Raw genomic sequence first — 19596 nt, 5'->3', positions numbered from 1 at the left:
AGACTAGGCTTCTGCAACCTGACGCAAAACCCTTAGGTCCTGACAAAGTATCAGCTCTCTGCTTGGGTTTGGGCTCACTTGTTGTGCAAAGTTTCAGGCTGGGTTCATGTTTGATTATGTTCAAATAAAATGTATTTTTTTATCTTTCTCGTACCAATGTCATGTATTACAAGTAGATGCACAAAGTCCAGTGGTAAGAGTGAAACAAAGATTGCAGCCCTTGTACTGCTATATGCTCCTAAACATCATTAACTGATTGAACACATGCAGATTATAGCTTTAGCTTTTGGAATCAGGATCAATTCTGTAATTAATTTGGTAAATACAAAATCAGATTCAGTCTGGTTGGGTCTCAAAGAAATAGATACAGGCTGTGTTTGGGTCTCCAGTGCAAGGCTGCAGAACTCACACAAACAAACTAAATCTAAATGAGGCACAGCCTCACGTTAACATCAGGTTAAAGCTGCTAGCAAGTTCACCAGAAGGTGGATCCACTGTGTAGTTAGCAACAACAGCTACAGGGATTTCCACAGGACAGCTTCACTTAATAATGCAGCCTGTGATTTGCAGTGTCATTTCTTTGCATGAGCCAGGCACCAATAAGTACTTACTGGTTGCAGTTAGTATTCAAATGTAAGTACAGTGGAAGACAACAATACTACAGGGAACAAAAGAGTACAAAGGACAACAGCTGGACATTTTAGAGGAAGGGAGAAAAAATTATAATATTTATTATTATTTATAATTATTCTTGACAACCTTTTTTTAAAATTATTATTATGTAATTAATGAGTGAATGAGCACAGCCCACATATTCTATTACAGACCACAGACCTTAAAGCTTTCTTTTTTCGCCAAAAAAAACAAAACTATAATTAATTTCTACTTTCCACTAAAACATCCAGATGTTATTCACTTTTCCCCATAGTCTACTTTTCTTCCATTGTACATTTTACTCAGCACTTTATTAAGTACACCATACTAATAATGAGTAAGGCCTCCCTTTGCTCTGAAAACAGACACATTTTTGAGATTCTGCTCCATGTTGATATGATTACATGACATAATTTCTGCAGGTTTGTCAGCTGCTCATTCATGCTGCCAATCTCACAACGGCATTCTCTTGGGTTCAGATCTGGTGACTGGGGAAGTCACTGAAGTTCACCAAAGGCATTCCCATGTTCATGAAACCAGTTTGATACAATTCCTGCTTTGTAACATGGTGCATTATCCTGCTGGTAGTAGCCATTAGAAGGAGGTAAATTGTGGTTAGAAGGGATGGACACAAACAATTCAATTCAATTTTATTTTAATTATATAGTTGTTTATCACAACCAAAGTCATCTCAAGGCACTTTTCAGGTCTAGGCCGTACTCTTACTCTACTCTACACTCTACTAGTAATTTCTAATTATAACAACAATTATAATTGACAGTGAGCGGGGTTGTAGGATTGGTTGTAGATCAGCAACAATACTCAGATAGACTGTGGCATTCAGTCATCATGTCAACTCCAACCAGTCTGGTCATTCTCCTCTGACCTCTTTCATCAACAAGTCATTTCCATCTGCAGCACTGCTGCTCACTGGATGTTTTTTGCTTCTGGCATGATTCTGAGACTGTTGTGTGTGAAAATCCCACAAGATCAGCAGTTTCAGAGATACTCAAACCAGCCTGTCTGGCACCAACAATTATGCCATAACCAGTCACTGAGATCACTTTTTTTTTCCTATTCTGATGTTTGACATTAACTGAATCTGACTGTCTGAATGATTCTTATATTGTACTGTTTACATTATTGCCCGATTACAGTTCCTAATAAAGTGCATGTGAATATATATTTATTTATTTAATTTGGTTTTATTGGCCCCTGTGTCACACAGTGAGATGACACTGCAAATCATGATCTGGATTGTAAAGTGTTACCAATTTTCCTTTAAGGTCAGAGTGAAGCACTGGCACCAGTGAAATCTTCTGACAAATGTGGTCATACTAGGATGTAGGCATATTAATTAACTCAGATACTTCAGTCTTACCTTTCTCAGTGAGCACTGCTACTGTCATAAAGGTAATTTCTTTAGTTTTAATGTGAATGATACGAACCTCCTAACCAGCCATATGAGGAGTTTGTTCAGAGAGAAGCAATAGCTGCTCCTCCTCCTACCCCTCCTCCTCTTCTTCTAGCACTCAGACTTTCCTCTTCTGTCTTTATTCACTTTTCTCTGCCAGTCATCTTTTGTCCTGTCAATCCTCATTTCCTAAGTGATGAAGACCTCTCACGCCAGGCCAGAAACTCATCCCTCTCCCCTCCACCCACCTCCTCAATAATAAATGGATGCTTCCATAATGAGCTGCCTGGAGTCCTGAATCATAGTCAGTAATGCTCTAGGGAGCGGGGGATGGCCTGGGGATGGCCTGGGACATATTGGCAGAGAAGCTGAGCTGACGGGTTTATTTATGTGGTTATTTTAAGAAAGTTGTCCATTTTTCAGACAATCCAGTGGGCCTAGCATGAGTACAATCTATCAGATTTTTGCACAATTCAAATTCCTTTTGTTAAAAGTTTTTGGAAGTAGAACATTAGAGGTGAATTTGGGGGTTAAAGAAAGCGCCAGGCAGCTGTTGAATGAAAGGCTAAATATGGCCAAAGCTACAGTAACTGTAGCAGTTCTCTTACAGACATGGACAGACATTAAAAGACACAAGAACTAAATGTGGCTGGAGTGAGTGTCTCCTCCATGTCAGTAGTTAAGCAGAGGTTTTAACCACATATGCCATTCTGAGGCAAACCTGTAGCGTCGCCTGTAAACCTTTATGCTAACACTTCCTATTTGTGGACATCTGGGCCTGTCATATAGGCGCTAAGAGCTAAACCACAGTCATGTTAAAACATTAGACACACCCACACTACAGTGTAATACAGTATGTGTGGTTACAGTTACTATCGTTACTGCAGATGTCTTTTCAGAAGCACAGGTGGGTGTGATAGAGTTCAACTAAAGGACTATGTATTAATATGAACAAGTGTATATGATTCACCTGCTGCCATAAATGTCCTCCTGAATGCTTTAATGTCTTTAAAGGAGACTCTCAGTCTGGTTCAAATGTCTGAAGAGGCTCAACCAAACCCACGACAGTTTAGAGACTTCAAAGGGTCTCTCTTTGGCAGAGACCCTGAACACTGGCATTACCAGTCAGGTTTCCAGCATGTGGAAAAAGGTCAAGTTTGGCTCCTATAACATGACGGGTGTAAGGTTTTCACAGTGTCGACAGCAAAATGCTAACTGTTTTACTCTTTATATGATGTAATTAGTTATCCTATTTGGAGAATGCATTAGCCTACATACCACATAAATCATAGACTTCAATTTTAGTACTATTACCTACTACCACAGAAGCTGTGCTCCATTACAGAGCTGTGTCCCTCAAGGGACACAGAGCCCCTCAGTTAGAGGACTGAAAGAAGCTCTTGTTCCTTTTACAAAGGACTTTTTTTTTTTACTTCTGTACAGGAGAGTGAGAAGGAGTAAAGAGGCCACACAAATTATTAAGTTATTTTACAATTAAGAAAAACAAGTGACTTAAGATGTATTTTTTATGGGAGACAGGTTCAACATCAAAACAACAACAGCTTGACCACATTTAGTTCTAAGTCTTGGCAGCTGTATATACTGCTGTATTCAAGAACTGCTAGACTGATTGTTATAGTGGTAATAATAATAGTGATACTTCTAAGTATAATAATGTTCATTGCTATCATTACTGCTGTTGTATTTGAACACTCTTAGACTGGTTGTTAAAATGATAATAGTGATAGTAGTGGTACAGCAGCAATGAAAGCAGCACCAATAAATAATAACTATAACAATAATAAAATGAATAATGATGATAATGAGTGTTGAGTAGTAGTGGCAGATGTGGATCCTGTAGTCCCAGAGTCAGAGATACCTGCAGAATGGGGACAGGAAGGAAATGTACCAACTACAGGAGAGAGAAGACACAAAGTCAGAGACATGCAGTTGTGTGATATAAATGCATGGGTGGAGAGAAAGAGATAATAATTGATTGATCCCTATACGAGAAGCTGCATTAAAGATGAGCTTTTGGATACATCTCAAACTTAGACTTTAAAAAGTTTGAGATTTGAGAAAAATAATCTTCAAATAATGTTAAGAAAAGGCTCTTACCAGAGTTATTAGCGTTATTTACCAGAAACAGCAGAAGAAATATCATCTTTGAATGTATTTTTAAATCAGATGCAAATCAATGCATATATGCTAATATAGCATACATGTTTATAGAATCTTCATGTTTATAGAATCTTGACATTGTGAGAAGAAGTACCAGGTGGCATCATTGGAGTTTCCCCAGCAGCATTGGTGTGTATCAGCATAGCTAAGGGATGTTTCAGACCTGATCCAGCTCTAACTATAAGTTTTATCACAGAGGAAAGTGTTAAGCCTAAACTTAAATTTTAGAGAGGGTGTCTGCCTCCCGAACCCAAACTGGGAGCTGGTTCCACAGTCAAGGAGCCTGACAGCTGGAGGCTCTGTCCTTGTATTCTCCTCTTGGAAACTCCTGGAACCACAAGTAAGCCTGAATTTTGAGAACAAAGTGAATTACATGGATAACAGGGTACTGTGAGCTCTTGAAGATACAATGGAGCTTGGTTGTTCAGGGCAAAGAGAAGCAAATACCAGAGAATTATGATTTTGGCATCAGCTGGAGGCTTTTCAGGTATTGGAACTTAATTAGTGGAACTCTGTGACTAACTTTTGTGTACATAGAGGAAGCATAGTTAAATGAAAATTATGACTTAAACCACCACTCAGTGTGGTTCCATTAATCCCAATGACATGTTCCAGTCTGTAATGCAATCTTGTGGTCAACTGGCTGCACCAAAAGACAAGTTGATGGTTTAGATGAAGTTAGCTCAGAGAGCTCTACAGGAGAGAAATAGTCTAGAAGAAGTAGTGGATAATACATCTGTACCAGTTGTGGGAAGGAGGTGGTGATTTTTTTTCTCTAATAGTTACAATTTTATTTGTTGAGTTCATGAAATCATTACTACTGCAAGTTCCTGAGAGGAACAGATGGCTCAAAAGAACTATGACTCTTTGTCAGCCTGGCTACAGTGCTCAAAAGAAACCTGAGGTTGTCCCTACTTTCTTCTGATAATGTAATCCCCTCATTCATTGTAATCAGATGAAATGAACAGACAAATACATTTTTTAGAAATATGAAATGAAGTGAAATTGTCCTCTGTGGCCAGGAAATATACCATATATAGGCAGAAGTGTGGTTTTAGTAGCAGAAAGAGGATTTAATACAGATGAGTTTAATAATAGGGATTTTATTCTCGTTCCTTTTTTTTTTGCATTTGTAGTTTGTTGTTGGAGCAGCTGATAACAGCACATCCCAGTAAGCACAGTTTTGCACATATAATCTAATCTTCACAATGCAATCAAAACAAATTACATTGTGTTTTTGTTCTTCTAATAATGTGACTTTATTCTCATGATTTTTTTCTGGACTTCATGCTTTAAACATTACAACCTTTCATAAAATTGAGACTTCCCTCATAATATAAACTATATCTACTTTAAAAAAAAATAATCTCATGACTTTTTTCCTCCAAACAGCTTCTCCTTCAACAATATTGTTACATTTCTCACATTACAACTTTGAAGTTATACTGAAAATACAAAATACACACACACACACACACACAAAAAAAAAAAAAATACAATGAGGCTTTTTTTCCTGAAAATATTAGGATTTTACAGTATTTCTTATTTCATACATCTTATTTCATCAGTGTGTCTTGTCTGTCTCGCTGGAGTGAAGTAACAGATAGTAAAGAGTGTGAAAATATGAATTCACAGTCACCCTGCTAAAATGTGACACCAGTAAACACTTGCATGTCAATGGTGCCATCCCACAGTGAGCTGGGCCCAGCCGTGGCTGCTACCATTGTATATTAATATGAATGCCAGTTTATAATTCATAGAGCAGGATTAGTAAGGAGTGCTGGTCCCAGGCTTGCGGTCTGCTCCCAGCACTGACACAGTGAGTACTAACAATACTGGACATGCACTGCTCCCCACTGCCCACCCTAACACCCATTATGATAATATATTCAAGAATTTAAGGGGTTTTATCTTAGACACCCATGAATTATGAATGGGACATTTCAAAATTTTATTGCCCCAAATTAAATGATTCAAGATAATGTTTCTTTTATAAATTCATAATCGGGCCAGGGGGCAAGGGCGATGGAGGGATGGAGGGGTGGGGGATATATGACATGAAATACACCTTTTTCCCCAAACAAGCAGAGAAAGGGAGTAATAATACACATATGATGATCCAAAGATTGAAGTTTGAAGAACAACATGATACACAGGACCTGAGAAACGAAATTAAGTTTAATCATAAGACTTTTAGATGTTGACAGCCTCAGGACAAATTCCCTTATCATACACTGAGACAGAGAGACCTACATTTACTGCATATAGTGACATGGTAACAAATCCACTGTAGAGATGTACACACTGAAGAGTGTGGTTTAAAGAGCTCTGAGACAGACAGACAGACAGACACACACACACACACACACACACACACACGGTGGTGTGGCGATCTTTAAAAGACCAGGAAACTAAATGTTACCATTAATCTGACCAATAATGATAATGCAGGTAATACATGATTGCATTAAAAAATACAAATTTGTGATGTTTAAAGAGACTGAAAGAGAAGTGACCCAATCAAGTGATCAAATGTGATAGAAAACAAGAGGATCATGTAGCACGCAGGGGTCACAAACATCTGACCTCAAAAATCAGACCTGCAGTGTTATCCATATTTTAGCCTACAACTGGTTCTGAGAACAAAGGGACAGTTGTAATGCTTTATTTCCCCAAATAATTCAGCAGTCATTTTTAGGAAGAACTGCCAATTGATCATGCTGTAAAGTTGAATAAATAGTTCAACATTTAAATATTGACTTTCTTTGTGAGAATTAAATAAGAACATCAATATCACAATCATGCCTGTGTGTTAAGTAAAGAGGTGGAACCTGTGAGCCAATAGTGTAGTTTTGCATTTCAGCTTTTTTTTTTTTTTTTTTTAATTAATCCTCATTCAAACTTTGCCCTTCAGACAACACACAGAAGCTGTCATACACACAAGCCAGAGGGATTAATTCAAAACACTGATGTCAAAATATTTAGAATAGGTTTTATTTGGAATATTGTAAACTGACTATCCAGATAACCCTCTCTGGAACACCGTAGTGAATGAAATTCAAAACAATACTGCAATACTATAAATACCTCTTATATTAGTGGATAAGGGAACATTACTATGTATGCTGTTTGGGGTTGTGGGGATGAAAAGCCCTTGTGTGCCTTATCCAAACATGGATAGACTCCACTGACACATTCCCACAGACATCACTGCCTAGAGGAGGTTTCATTGCGTGTAGGGGCATTTGCCACCGCCATGCTGTGAAAATCTGATTAAAATATAGGGAATACACTAGCAGAAATACAACCTTAGATGGTCACTGAACCAGGCATAATCCAGAGCAACCCAATGGAAACATACATTATCTCAAGTGACAACATATCAGGTTTACTGTGCTTGCCCCTGCTCCCCTTCCTGTTGAACTGTGTTATTGTGCAGCTGATATAGATACTGAAGGAGTTGTGCTGTGTTGTATGGGCCCACTTTGACATGGTGGTGGAGGACAACATGATTGTTGATGGCTGCACATAGTTAGGGTGACATTGCCTCTCCTCAGGCCAGGAGCTTGTATGATGGAAAGGTGACCAGTGATGGTTGTGTGTTAGGTTAAACCCTGCTTTGTTAATAAAGATGTACTCATGTGGGTCAGCCACAGCATCAAAGATTTTCTACAGTGGTCAAAAAAACACATATTTTACGACAAATGCAGTACTTTGTAGTACTTTGTAGTACTGTAACACATTACAGTACTACAAAGTACCATACTGACATGCTGGAAAGATGGGCCATACTATCCATTCATCCATCCATTATTTATACTGCTTATCAGTTAAGGGTCACGGGGGGGCTGGAGCCCATCCCAGCTGTCATTGGGCGAGAGGTGGGGTACAGATCACCAGTCCATCGCAGGGCCAACATATATGGACAAACAAACATTCACTCTTATTCACACCTATGGGCAATTTAGAGTCACCAATTAACCTGCATGTGTTTGGACTGTGGGAGGAAGCTGGATTACCTGGAAATAACTCACACAGGTAGAGGGAAAACATGCAAGCCCAGGGCTTGAACTGACACTGCACCACCGTGCTGCCCGCCATACTATCCACACTGTAAAATTTCTGTAGAGTATGGCAATTACCTGCTGCTCCATGTGTGAAAAGCACACCATACAGCTGCTTTGTCCTTATGTGGTTGTTCTGAATGATCCGGTCAATGGTAGAATGCTGATTCTGTTAGTTCCTTTGAAAACTACCTGGCCTTCAACAAATCTGACCATTACTGACCTATGATCATAAATATGTCTGTGCTAGAGGACCTAAAACCTACAGCGACAACAGTGAAGATTCAGTATACATACTTCAACATGACATCTATCCAAGAAACAATAAGGCAAATTACTTGATTTCCCATCTGAAAGAAGGGAATGTGGTTGGGTTGCACTAGCTGTCCAGCTTCTCTCATAGTCCTCTAATGTATGAGCACATGATGAACCATCACCTGAGATTACTTATCTTTGTTGTTGTTGTCCTTAGCCTCTTCCCATTTCTCTTCCTCCCCCCCTCTGTTGTCCAGCAATTTGGCATTGTTAGAATCCACTGTTGCAAAATGTGGTGTGATATGAGTATGGGTGTTTGTGCTACAAGAACCAGTTTTTGTGTTTATGCAGTTGTTAAAAAAAACTGCAAGTTAGGCTAGGCTAGTTCCAGCAAAACTAATCTAAAACCCAAATTTTCATTTTCATATTTCTGTTCATGAAGGAGCTGAGATAATTAATTGATTAATTGGTATGTCTATACCTCTTATATTGCATGTAAATATTTTAATCAATCATAAAGAAGTTACAAAACTGATGGTCACACTGTGTCAACAGATGTAAAATCCAAATGCTAACATTTTAACATGGCAAGGTTTAATGATGTAATTCTTTTAGTGGTTTTGGATAACTGTTATTAAGAATTATCAAATTAAAAAAAAGAAAAACTTCTTCATACTCATAGCATGATGCAAAAAAATCTACTGTGTGTTTGAGGATTTTTTAAAATTATTTAATCTTTTAAATGATAATGTTGCTGCAATTTCAGGTACATTTAAATGAACTCTGCAACAGTACATGTGCCAGGCTTATTCATTCTTGTTTTACTGTATACAGCATTGGAAATGACCACTTGAGCAGATAAAGGTAACTGATCAATGAGAACAAGAACCTGTAACTGTTTGTGTGACATGCACAAGCAAGATGAAAGAAAAATGCAAATAGGCTGAAACAAAGCCAATACAGGAAGACAACCTGACAGTATATATGTATGCAGAGTGTCATCACAGCTCATTTCTGATTGGTGGAATATAACTGTCCCTTTTCTCCCCTAATGCATAAAAGAAGTGTGGCATTAGGAGATGCTCAGAGCTATAAAACTTGTGTCCACTGACACACTGTCACTTCAGTTTGAACAGTGTGGTTTTATATTATCCACAAAAAAAGATAAAGGTTTAAAAGTTTAGAATGATATAGGTGAGCTGAAATTTAACTGGTGAGAAAGGAGTTGAGGTTTTAAGACATTTTGAACCAACCCTCTTAAAAGAACTGACTGACAATGAGCCCTTCCACTGAATTTGGTTTGATTTATCAACGGCAATAAAGCATGGTTCATTTTAAACACTATACTAGACTAGAGAAACTACTCTTAAGAGCCACCAAACTGTCAGAGCAAACGTGAGCAGCAGGTTTGCAATAGATGTCTCATCTCTATGTAAGCTACAGATATAATGTAAGATCTTAATTCTATTGGAATTGGGCCAGTTCATTCTGTTGGGAACAGCAGGATGTCAAAATAAACTAAAGATACACTTACAAGTGTCTCCTGGGGTTTTCAACCACATCTCATGGTCATCATCAACACTGGAGTTTGCTTGGTTTTCCTAGTGTTCATTTAGACATCTTCAAGTGATTTCCAGTAACTATGGAACTCATGTGGCCATGTCAGTGAAGTTGGGTTAATGATCACTGTTAATGATCAATCTTTGGGAGGCAGCCCCATATATGGCCACTTGCTAACACCTGACCCCAGTTCCATACTTTGGTTACATGGTAACACCTGAACCAACAACCACATATTGTGATGAAGATGATTTGTGGCTGAAAGCTCTGACATAAACTAGTTTGTGGGTCTTAAGTTGTGACTATTTTGTCAAACTATATCAATCATGTATTGTTGTTTTGTAAAAGTGAGCTACATTCAGTACCACTGCAAACAAACTGTGTACCTGTATAAATGTAGTGGAGCTGAGGCACAAAGTAGCTCCACAGTATGATAAGTGAGTAACATTTCACGTGATGTCTCGCTTCATGTTTTCACATGGTTTTGATAGATGGGAGAAACTGGTCCCCATGACCACATACTCTAAAATAAGTCTAATCTTGTAAATCTTGTAAGAATTATAGCCAAACCTTTCCCTTCACCATGCTCTCGACTGTCAGGTTCTCAGTCAGTATTGGCTTTCTGTATCAGCGCACAGAGTCAGAGTTACTGGGGCCGCCCCTACAGTTAACACAAACTAAAGACAATAACAACCTACTGACAGTGCTTCCATGTTTTTCATACAAAATGTGTCATGTTGAAATTCCCTCGTTTTAAGGCAGTTGAACAAAAAGCTTCCAACAGTCAAGTCAATATCTTGCTCTGTCTCACTGAGTCCTGTATATGGCTTTCACAGGGGCAACAACAGTGATTATCAGGTCAAACATCAGTCCCTTTCATTGACATCCACAGATACTCTTAATAAGATAAACTGACTAAATTATAAAGATACTTTGAAAACACAAAATAAAACTCTTGTTTCTTGATAAGGGCTGCAACTATGAAAATGTGCAAATACAGTAAAAATCAAAAGTTTCATTGAGATTGCAAAAAGCATCTTCCATTTCTCAATCATCAAAAATAAATGTTAGTCTCATCGGCTAATAAGAGCATTTTATGCTTCCCTCAGTTATTCAGCTTGAAATGATTTAAAGCAGAAAAAGGGGAACACAGGGAGGTGATGGTCTCAACTCAGCAGAACACCCCAAAATGTTCTATAGAAAACGATTGTCAACTCAAAACATACTGGACACACATGGAGACAAACTGCAGAAATAAACCAACCAATTCATGATATTAGAGAGGTTTTGGCTTTTTGGAAATAACATTCACCTAACTCTGTTTTGGTTTTATCCCTCTTCACCTAACTATCTGCTGGGACCTGTTCTGCACCTACACCACCCATGCTTTCTTGCTATACTGTAGTCCACAAACTGTTACATTTCAAACTTAAACAAAAGCTATTTTTAATCTGAACCTGCTCTGCACAGAAGGCTGAGGGACACACTGGCAGCATTTTAAACAAGCTGAGCAGCAGACAACTAAGAGAAGCCAGGCTGGCTGACCATACAGTCTGAACAGTTCTGCAACCTTATATTTTCTTTTTCTTCAGCTTCTATATTTCTGAGTCATTTAAGAGACACAAAAATAAATAAATAGCATGGCCTGTGGCTGCAAATGGAATATATTTATTCACTCCTCTCTTTGGGATTCTCTTCAGTTCGACTGGCACCTCGGTCGCCCGCTTCCCTTTGGCCTTTCTGGTTTGAGCCTCCAGTCAAGTCCAAGGTTGAATGAACATCTTTGCTGACCTTATCCCGAGTCTCCTCCTGCACCGGCTCTCCATTAGCCTCCATCTCATACACCACCTTCTCCCCATTCAGGAAGTGACTGTGCTCCTCTACCTGGATCTCCTGGCCTTCCTCTACCTCCTCCAGCTTGCGCAGGATAATAGGAAGCTTTGCATCTGTGTCGCTATTCTCCAGCAAAGCAATATCGCTTTCCTCGTAGTGAGGCAATGGTGCATCCTCCTCCAGCTTCTTCTGGAATTGCAGACGTTTGGCCCGACCGCTAGCTGACACTTTCTCCAGGATCTGCTTCTCGGCCAGGCGGAGCTGGATGGCCACGCGAGAGTGCAGAGATAGATCGGGTTTCTCCAGCATGCAGCAGTCCTCCTGGAGGAGACCAGGCCAGGAAGTAAGAGGCAAAGTAAAAGGGAGAAGGTATGAAACTACAAATTTATAAGAAGGAGGCCAAAAAGATGTGGTAAAAATTCTCACATTCTTAAGTTGTTGTTAGATCTTCACAAATGTGTTCCTTTGAAGCTTACAGAAGATTTAAAAAAATAATCTGTGATCAGAAACTCCAAGTAACTTTCAACATAACTTAGACTCCAGCTGACTCACCTCTGAGGTAGTCCTGTAGGTCTTGAGCAGCAGAGCTGCTCGGGTCTCCAGGAAAGTCCACAACTTGATCTCGTTGTCCCAGCTGACAGGGAACTCGCTGTTGCCCAGGGTGAAGATCTTATTAATGGCACGATCTCCAAGCAGGTAGTCCTTCAATTCCTCTGAAATTAAGCTGAATGTTAGTATCTCTTCAAAAGAAACTAAAGCCCAGCTACAAGAGAACCATCAGTGAGAAGTAGCGAAGTGGGAGTGGAGTTTTACAAGGAAATGTGTTTTTAAGACAAGTGACTCTCCAGAAAGGCAGTTTCATCTTCCCATTAACAAAAGAGACAACATTTTGGACACACTTGTTTATTGTCAGTGTGGAGGCTGTGTGTGTGTGAGTGTGTTTATATATGTATGTATGCATCCATCTATCAATCTATACATACAATATTGCATGCATGTGTGTGTGTGTGTGTATGCATATTTATATATATTCATGTTCACAACTTTTAAACTGTGAACTGGTTTTAATTTTGCAGCTGATTAGTGTATATGTAATATCAACAAACAACAATAATATTAGTGTAAAATTAAAATTAGTGTACATTTTTGTTTTTTTTTTCTTCTATAGTGCACTGTTTGTCTTCAAGGAGCACCCACAATTTCGTTGTACTTAACTGTACAGTGACAATAAAAGCCTATTCTATTCTATTCTATTCTGTTCTATCTAATAACCTGTCTTGTCAGACGTGGTGACACTTGGAAATTAGGTTTGCTGCTTTTTAGGGTTAGGGTTAGAGACACACATTTATTCCATTCCATTTTATGCTTTTGTTTATGGTGGTGGAACAGGTTTGCTGGGCTGCTGCTTTTAGTTCTAACAGAACAGTGCTTGCACAGGTTGAGGACTGACCTGTGGTGGTGGGTTGCATGGCACGTTAACAATGTGGGAGGGGAAGACTGTAACCCAGGCTATTTTCTGTAGCTACTATTTACAGATGTCCCCTAAATGCCTCACATGAAGACTATTGGTAGATGCTAGAATTTACCAATGTTCCTTAAAGGGTAGATGCTAGCTAGGCAGCTGTGCACAGAGAAGCCTCTAGTCCCCAGTCAAATTACTGTAGCACACTTAGAGACACATTTGTTTAAGTGAAATAAGGCATTCTAAGTTGAAACAGTTTTTATGATTATTATTTATGGGAAACACTGTAGTTTTTACAGACTTTACATAGTGTGGTGGTCTGTTCCATGTTGGACTTTGCAAAACCAAACCATTTCCCTATCACTGAGGTAACCACTTGTCTTTGTTATTATTTCATTGTCTCCAACAGCCGTGGTTGTCATTACTCAAGTATGTTGCTGACCAGTCTCCAAAGAAATGGCAACAGCTTACATTACTGATTTAACCACAGAGAACTGCTGGTGCTGGTGTTTAAGTGGCAGAAGAAACAATACCAACATTTTTCACATCACTGAAACTCAAAAACTTGAATTAATCTAATTAATTCAAAATATCACCCAGCCTTAGTCCAATGCTCTGGACCTTGTCCCAAACAGATGCATGGAAACCATACTCAAAATTGGCATGCATAACAAAACAAAAGACACTCCATATGAAACAGTCCTGTGCAGCATGGTGGTGCAGGGGTTAGCATTGCTGCCTCACAGCATGTTCCCCTTGTGGGTTCTCTCTGGGTACTCCAGTTTCCTCTCACAGTCCAATGACAAGCAGGTTAGGTTAATTGGGAATCTAAATTGCCCGTAGGATCCATTTAGAGAGAGACCACCAACACTGACAGCACAATGATACCCCACCTATCAACCAAAGGCCGTGAATGAAAAGACTAGCAAGGCCCAAGAATCAATGCATCCATTTCATCTCACTTTCTCCTGTGATAATGATAATTAAAATAAGTGATCAGAGCCGACAGAAAGTTCGATTGGGTTTCCCAGGGTATTAAACATGTTAGATCCATCCAAGACCCATAGCAATTGAAATGGGACCCTATCCCGACAAATTAGAAATTACTTGGACCCCACCTGGCTCAGGTCCTGGGTTTTGGTTGCTAAGAACTGAGTGGACTCATGAAGATCCACGTTCAGATGAGCTGATGAATCCTGACTGATTAGTTTCCCTCTGCTATTTGTTGGTGTTGTGTTAGAGTCTTTGGATCTTGCGAAATACACAAAACTGCTTAACTGTCACTGACAAATCTTGTATCAAACCTTTGATCTCTCCTCCTTTCCTTGAACACACTCAATGTGCTAAATATGTACACAAATGTTTTAATTAATTCATCATTTCACTATGCTGCATTAATCTCATTTTCAAGTTTTAATGGCTGTGAACAGTAAGTAGCCTAATACTAAAAACTGTAGTGTTTCTTTCTTCTGCAGTTTTTGTTATTTAGATTTGATAAGCAGTGTCAATACTGGTATTGCGAGTGGTAAATGACATTTAACTTCGGCCTGGATTGTCTTAATTTTTGGTGCATAGAGATGAAACTAATCTTCTCGTGTGAAACTAAGGAACACATTAAAAAGTGTGGGACTGTCCCTTTAATTTGTGATCAGTGTATCGTCATTTAATTTTTCTCTGTAAAAGGTCTGCTAAGTCAGCTAGTCTTAACCTTCCACACTGTGTGGTTGAATCTTGAACACAATTTTGTTCACAATGTGTAAAAGATTCTGAATACCGCTGCCTCTGAGCTGAGAACTCTACCATGCCTTAGTTACAAGGGACGATGAAAGAGGAGAGGTACAGCGGCCCAGTTGTGTGTGCACACTATTCCATCATGTCACATCTGTTATGAAATGTTGACACACACACACACACACACACACACACACACACACACACACACACACACACACAAACAAGGGGTTGGGGCCATTTCAAAGATTAACATGCAGCAAAAAGTGAATAATATATCAAGCAGGGTCGTGAAGATGAGTCCTGTGACAGAGGAGGATGTGGCCTTGTGTGGTTGGGGATTTATGACACTGGTGCCGTTCTGCATACATGCTGATGAATATTGCATTCCCCGGGTGGATTTCTCCTTCCACACATCTGGTGGCCTGCCTTGATCAATTAAGCATCTTGGGAATGGACAGGGTTTGCTCTTCCTTTCTATTTCTCCTTTAACTACTCTTCTGTTCTGTCTCTCCCCTTCTGCTGGTGTGCAGAGGAAGTAGTCACTTGATGATGGTCCCTGAGGAGCATCGGAAACTGTGGCGTGCTTTGTTTAAGAGTATGCTACCAGGTTTTTGGCTTGGAGGATCCACAGGGAATGTCCTGCTGCTGGTATCTGACTGTGTGTGTGTGTGTGTGTGTGTGTGTGTGTGTGTGTGTGTGTGTGTGTGTGTGTCAGTGTCTTACCCTCCGTCATGCAGAAGACTCTGAGGAAGGCTAGGAGTTGGGCTGAAATGGGGGGTTCATTACAGTGCAGAGCAAAGACACAGGACCTGAGAACACAACAGCATACACACCAAGTTATTTTTCAATAAACACATCCAAGAAACAAGAGGAACTAGAATTACTGCATCCTGGATGTGTAAGTCTGCCAGCCAGTCAAGTCACAGGAAATACAGTCAATCTCCCATTCTGTTTCTGTGTTTAGTGCCAAATAATGGCCAGTAGGGTGTTTTTGCAGAACAATATGATGTCACAGTGAGGTTCACCTCTAAACTTTAGGGCTTAAAATGTCATCACTTCATCATTTTGTCCCATTAGACATTTGTGTTAAATTTTTACATAATTATTATATTAATTCTTGAGTTATGGTCAAAAACTTGTTTTCTGAAGTCACAGTGAACTTGAACTTTGACCACCAAGAATCTTATCAGTTCATCATTGAGTTCACCAAGTGAGTGTTTGTGCCAGATTTGAAGAAATTTCCTCAAGGCTTTTGTGAGATGTCGCACCCACAAGAACTGGACAGACGCATGGACATGCAGATATTTGGACATATGGACTGTTGCTTGCAGAGAGAATAAAATACTTGATCACAATGTGCACGGTTTCCATACAAAGCACATCGGTAATAGTGTTATAAGAGACTGCTCATACAGCACAAAAAACATCCTGACATTCTCAACCAACAGCAGTGCAAAACTGCATACAAACCTTAAAGGGACAGCATGCGTTTGTGTTTTCAATTGAAGAGCTATGTATTTAACAAATGATTAAATAGAATTATATATTAAGTTAAAATTATGAAATAATATGAATTTCTAATAATGTTAAACTAATGTGTTCACATATTTTAATACTGTTCAGCACAATGCAAAACATTGAACCTTGCTCCTGACACCTTAGATTCTCAGCATCCTCAGCTCCACTGTCACTACTACATTTGTCAATACTTCTTGTTCTGGTAGAAATTCATCATCACTGCCATTATCATCATCCTCATCTGACTCAGATGGTATTTGCTCCACTATCCCGTAGGCCGTTCTATCATGCGCTGTACTTGAGCTCAACAAAAGCTCACTAACTGTTGCTTTCAATTGAACTAATCTGCATATCATTTTGTTTTTGTTACAAAAACTACAAGTTACATTCCAATAACATGAAGCAGCTGATTCACAGCCAAAACAGATACTGCAGATGAAGGATTTTCAAGAACAAAGTCACAGTAATAGTATGAAATGTAGTTGAAATATAGCCAAGATCTATTGGACAGATGATATAATCAGGGATGCATGATGTCCAATCTAGTGGATGAATGATTAATTGTAATTTAAATTAGATGTTACCTGATGTTACCATTTTTTTTCCTGTGGGGTTCTCCTTCACCAACAACTTCCTCAGATAAGTAAAACTATGGATACTGTATTTCAGTGCACACTTCTTTGGGGACAAGGCAAATATTACACGGCAGAAGACCTCAGCTGCACTTTTAACACACTGACCATAACCACTTTAGAGTTCAATAAGAGTAGCACCAGTGCTTAAGCAGCCAACCAAAAACTGATTAACATCAACTGCAGTGGAAATAAGTAGATGGAAGCGCACAATTAACAAAACCTATGGAACAAAAATGATAAATCATAGGATTAGTAATTTAGCTAATTGATGTGAGATGGAGGATGAAACAAAAACCGCATATTACGCAATAAACACTGTGTAAGATATTCCCTAATATGTATTTAGTTATTTCATTTATGTTTCTTAGATCAATGTATTACTGCTATTGTTGTTATTGTATACGATACTTTTGTTTTTTTGTTTTTTTACTTTGGGGTTCTGGTATGAAGGGTGGATGAAACTATTATAAGGGTTTGTAACTATCTTCACTTGTAACTATCAAAAACAGAGTATTAAAAAAGAAACAATAAAGCTTAAATTTTGAGATTTTACACACAAATAAGCTGTATTTCATCATAGTAAATATAAAATGTATGAGCAAGGACACCGCCTCTGATTCTATCAGATCTATTTCTGATCTTGGTCTCTGAAAAATAATATTAGTGTTGCAGTTTGACGTATTCCTCAGGAACAGAAAAACTATGAAACAAGTATGATCCAGGACTCAGTAGAATCTATTCCACATCATCACATTACACACTGAGCTAATTTTACAGAGGACAATATCTTCCTCCAGCTTGAACAAAGTGATCGATGTTGCGACGGGTAGCACAGGGTCGACATTATTACACCACACAAACGCATTACAGCCGCCTCCCGACGACTCCTATTAAATTATCCCTCTGTCCATTCCTCCAGCAACAGAGCATCCAGCTCAGGGAAGTTAACACTATTTACAGAAGGGTGTATACTATGTGTTTAAAGGTTGTTGTAGGTGTACTGGAAGAAAAAGAACTCATTACATTTTGTAAATGAACAGTCCAAAGTGCTCACTTATTTCCACTTATCAGAAAGAAATGCAGTAGAGGCAAAAGGAGTAAGGAGTGTGATGATAGCAGCTGCTCAACATCTCAGCAAGGCCTGACACCGAGCGTGTAGCTGTTTCCTTTGAAAATGATCTACGAGCATATCTGTCAGTTTAATAGAGCACCACAGCAACAACGGGTATTGTTTCATTTAATTTCCACTGCTGAGATTTAAGCTGTCATCAATAAGAGATTAAAAGGCATCTGATTAAAAATGCCAAGCAGAGAATGCTGCATAAAATTAAAAGGGTAATGACAAAACAATTAAGCTTCTTGGTGATGAAAGTGTTGGGGCTGATGGTAAATTGATACTTGGTGGGGAGGGAGGAAAAAAAGACCTGCTGCAACATTTATATTATGTTTCAATTATGCTAAAGGGGAGCATAATTGGTTGAAATATCTACTGTTGGAACACAAAAGCGCAGCTTGGCTATATGAAGGGTACATGGAGTTAGTTATGTGCCTGGAGCTCTCCTTGACCCATATTAAAGACTTAAGAGTAAAATGCTTCAGGCCTAGTTTGCAGATTCAGTCACTTATGAGAACAGACACTGTGTTTGTAGATAAGAAGAGGGAAGAGGAAGAATGTTTTTTCTTTGACAGCAAATAAAAATCTTATAGACATTGACATAAAAAAGGATTGGACGTACGCTGGGATGCCGGCTCGTGCCAACACTTCGGCCTTCATGGCATAGAGGCGTTCGCTCTTACTGACACCCAGCTTGATCTTCACTCGGTCGTGGACGTTGTCATGGAAGAAGAAACCGTTGTGGATGACAAACTCAGCATTGGATCTTGTGCCGTAGAAGATGTAAATCTACAGGAAGAACATAAAAATCATCACATCCTTTGCAGGCTGACACAGGGCTTAAGACCCAGGGCACATTGGTTGTGAAGTGGGACAGGTCGACAATTTAATCAGAGGACTGACACAGTTAATTCACACACATAAAACATTTAAATACCATATATTTTCATGGGCTGTAGCCCTGTTTTTAGGCTAATATTTACTTAAATCGTGGCAACTCTACATTAGCTATTAGCAGATCCTGTTTGCACCAGAGGCAACAATGACGTGGATTACTTTGATACTGAAGTCTAAATTTAATGATTATGGAGCAAGATGATGTCAGTGACACCAAAAGCACTGACAGGAAATGTGTACAAACAGAGAGAGGCAAGACAGACAATAAAGACCAC

The 19596-nt window shown here is 39.0% G+C and overlaps 1 protein-coding gene across 10 annotated transcripts in view; it reads right to left on the bottom strand.

Moving 5' to 3' along the window:
- Positions 1-9282: 9282 nt before the first annotated feature.
- The window catches only part of setd3 (SET domain containing 3, actin histidine methyltransferase), a 92853-nt gene continuing 82539 nt past the window's right edge, over positions 9283-19596 (bottom strand). For all 10 annotated transcript variants that reach the window (XM_051077984.1, XM_051077980.1, XM_051077985.1 and 7 more), the window contains exons 10-13: positions 19047-19213; positions 15881-15966; positions 12514-12674; positions 9283-12282 (exon numbers count right to left, since the gene is read on the bottom strand). In XM_051077984.1, the coding sequence (XP_050933941.1) occupies positions 11797-12282; positions 12514-12674; positions 15881-15966; positions 19047-19213 (900 nt within the window). In that variant the 3' untranslated portion in view covers positions 9283-11796. The remainder of the gene's footprint in view (positions 12283-12513; positions 12675-15880; positions 15967-19046; positions 19214-19596) is intronic.

The sequence above is a fragment of the Lates calcarifer genome, linkage group LG19 (assembly GCF_001640805.2).
Source record: "Lates calcarifer isolate ASB-BC8 linkage group LG19, TLL_Latcal_v3, whole genome shotgun sequence".
NCBI lineage: Eukaryota > Metazoa > Chordata > Actinopteri > Centropomidae > Lates > Lates calcarifer.
Note: the sequence above shows the minus strand (reverse complement) of the source record. Positions and strands in the feature narration are given on the sequence as shown.